Below are 3,077 nucleotides of genomic sequence, written 5' to 3'. Positions count from 1 at the left end.
CATCTTATTCCTTGTCGGTTCCTGATTCCAAAAACATATAGATATGATATGTTTGGATTAAAAACACGCTCAGAAAGTTCAAACAAAGAGAGGTACAGAAAAGCGTGCTATCCTTCTTAGCGCACCTACTACCCCGGCGCTCTTCTTGTCAATTTCACTGCCTCTGCCATGAGCGGTGGACTGACGATGCTACGAGTATACGGTCTTGCTGAAAAATGGCATTGCGTTCAGTTTCATTCTGTGAGTTCGACAGCTACTTGACTAAATGTTGTATTTTCGCCTTACGCGACTTGTTTTGTCTTGTTTTTATATTTAGTCAAGTTTTGACTAAATATTTTAACGTAGAGGGGGGAATCGAGACGAGGGTCGTGGTGTATGTGTGTGTGTGTGTGTGTGTGTGTGTGTCTGTGTGTGTGTGTAGAGCGATTCAGACTAAACTACTGGACCGATCTTTATGAAATTTGACATGAGAGTTCCTGGGTATGAAATCCCCGAACGTTTTTTTCATTTTTTTGATAAATGTCTTTGATGACGTCATATCCGGCTTTTCGTGAAAGTTGAGGCGGCACTGTCACGCCCTCATTTTTCAACCAAATTGGTTGAAATTTTGGTCAAGTAATCTTCGACGAAGCCCGGGGTTCGGTATTGCATTTCAGCTTGGTGGCTTAAAAATTAATCAATGACTTTGGTCATTAAAAATCTGAAAATTGTAAAAAAAAATAAAAATTTATAAAACGATCCAAATTTACGTTTATCTTATTCTCCATCATTTGCTGATTCCAAAAACATATAAATATGTTATATTCGGATTAAAAACAAGCTCTGAAAATTAAATATATAAAAATTATTATCAAAATTAAATTGTCCAAATCAATTTAAAAACACTTTCATCTTATTCCTTGTCGGTTCCTGATTCCAAAAACATATAGATATGATATGTTTGGATTAAAAACACGCTCAGAAAGTTAAAACAAAGAGAGGTACAGAAAAGCGTGCTATCCTTCTTAGCGCAACTACTACCCCGCTCTTCTTGTCAATTTCACTGCCTTTGCCATGAGCGGTGGACTGACGATGCTACGAGTATACGGTCTTGCTGAAAAATGGCAGCTACTTGACTAAATATTGTATTTTCGCCTTACGCGACTTGTTTTTTTTATGCAATCAGAAAACAACACAGAATAAGATGAAATAATTTTTGGATTAATTACTTTAATTTTAAATTTAATTAGCATTTTGAGATTTTTAATGATCAAACTTATTTATCAACTTTTAAGCTTCGAAGCTGAAATGCAATCCCATAGTCCGGGCTTCGCCGAAGATTGCTTGGCTAAACTTTCGATCAATTTGATTGAAAAATGAGGGTGTGACAGTGCGGCCTCAACTTTCACAAAAAGCCGAATATGATGTCATCAAAGACATTTATCAAAACCTTCTGGGGATATCATACTCAGAACTCAGGAACTCTCATGTAGATCAGTCCGGTAGTAATTTCTTAATTGCTCTACACACACACACACACAAACACACACACACACACACACACACACACACACACACGCGCGCACGCACGCACACACACACACACACACACACACACACACACACACCACGAGCCTCGTTTCGATTCCCCATCTACATGTTTATGTTAAAACATTTAGTCAAAACTTGACTAAATGTAAAAATCACTGCATCTATGGCTTGGGAAATGCTATATAACCAGCGAGAACAATAATAGGCAATAAGTAACCTCTCTTCTAACCTCATACATATAATTATATGGCTTCTCGCTCGAAAATAGTTATAATGGCACGGTCAATTGCATTCCCTTCGCGTGACATTTGGATTGTGCGCACTACGGTTTCGAGCCATACAAAAATACTCACTAAAATAACTGTTGCAATCCATTGCATGCAAGTCCAGTCGTGGATGCGACGCTAGATCGACTTAGCAAGAGCTGAGAGACTCAACCGGTCATTGCCAGGAATAGTTAGACTCATCATTAACCGAACCCTTGATAGAACAAGAAGAAACAGAAGAAGAAGAGGAAGAAGAGACTGGCCTGCTTGAAATCATGTGGCTATATGTGAAGATTTTGAGCACTGCCACAATATTACTGCATGTGCGGTTTTGCGTGTGCCAGAACATTGACAACATCAGTAATTTTGCTGCTCATGATTCGGTGCGTATACATAATGTTTGCTTGTCTTTTCATCCGTCTATACGCCTTTCAAAGTGCGTGCGTACGTGAGCGCAATAATGTTGGTGTGTGTGTGTGTGTGTGTGTGTGTGTGTGTGTGTGTGTGTGTGTGTGAGTGTGTGTGTGTGTGTGTGTGTCTAAAGAAAGCGTGTTTTGTTCCTGTATCCCTCTTCATTGTTCGTGAACATTTGATTGTTGAATTGTTTTCCTATCCAGTGTATAATTTTAGTTATTGATTCAGTACTGAATTTGGAAGAAAGTCTCATACATATAGGTTATAATACATACCTCCGAGTCCTGGATAGCAGGCATATTTTCCCAAGGGTCGATTTTCAGGATTTTTCAGGGCTAGGGAATACCTGAAAAGCGACCCTCGGGAAACAAATATGCAAGATATGCAAATATGCAAGATATCGAGGACTCGGAGCTGTGTAACCTCTAAATTATTCCAGTTGTACTCTGCGTATACGCTAAAATAGGTCAGGTCGGTAACCATGGAATACACTCGGGCAACAATGGAATACGCAACGTAAACACCTACTTCAGCTAACAGAGGCAAAGAAGCTGGTCATGGGATAACATAGTTATATATGTTTGAGTCGTTTTGATAGCAATTAGTATGTAATGCCCAATTTGTCTTAGCATATATTGAATTTTCAGAAACAAAAACAGTTTTAAAATGTCTGATCACTGTAACAACTTTTTCTTGGGGGTAGATTTCACCTTCAAGTTATCCCTGATGCATTGCAAAATAAATACATACCTTCCACCAAACTTTGTAGCTTTTGGGTGATTTTAGGCCGTTTTGTGACCATGTGGACCGCTTTTAGTTGTGGAGTTGTAAGTTTTTCATTACGAATACCTTTTTCTTCAATAGATT

The 3,077-nt window shown here is 38.6% G+C and overlaps 1 protein-coding gene across 1 annotated transcript in view; it reads left to right on the top strand.

Moving 5' to 3' along the window:
- The first annotated feature begins 1,905 nt into the window (after positions 1-1,905).
- The window catches only part of LOC138978469 (uncharacterized), an 11,311-nt gene continuing 10,139 nt past the window's right edge, over positions 1,906-3,077 (top strand). Inside the window, exon 1 of the mRNA XM_070351212.1 lies at positions 1,906-2,179. Within this exon, the coding sequence (XP_070207313.1) occupies positions 2,072-2,179 (108 nt within the window). The 5' untranslated portion in view covers positions 1,906-2,071. The remainder of the gene's footprint in view (positions 2,180-3,077) is intronic.

Source organism: Littorina saxatilis, linkage group LG10 (genome assembly GCF_037325665.1).
Source record: "Littorina saxatilis isolate snail1 linkage group LG10, US_GU_Lsax_2.0, whole genome shotgun sequence".
NCBI lineage: Eukaryota > Metazoa > Mollusca > Gastropoda > Littorinimorpha > Littorinidae > Littorina > Littorina saxatilis.
The sequence above is the reverse complement of the archived record's forward strand: the minus strand, read 5'-3'. Positions and strand labels throughout refer to the sequence as shown.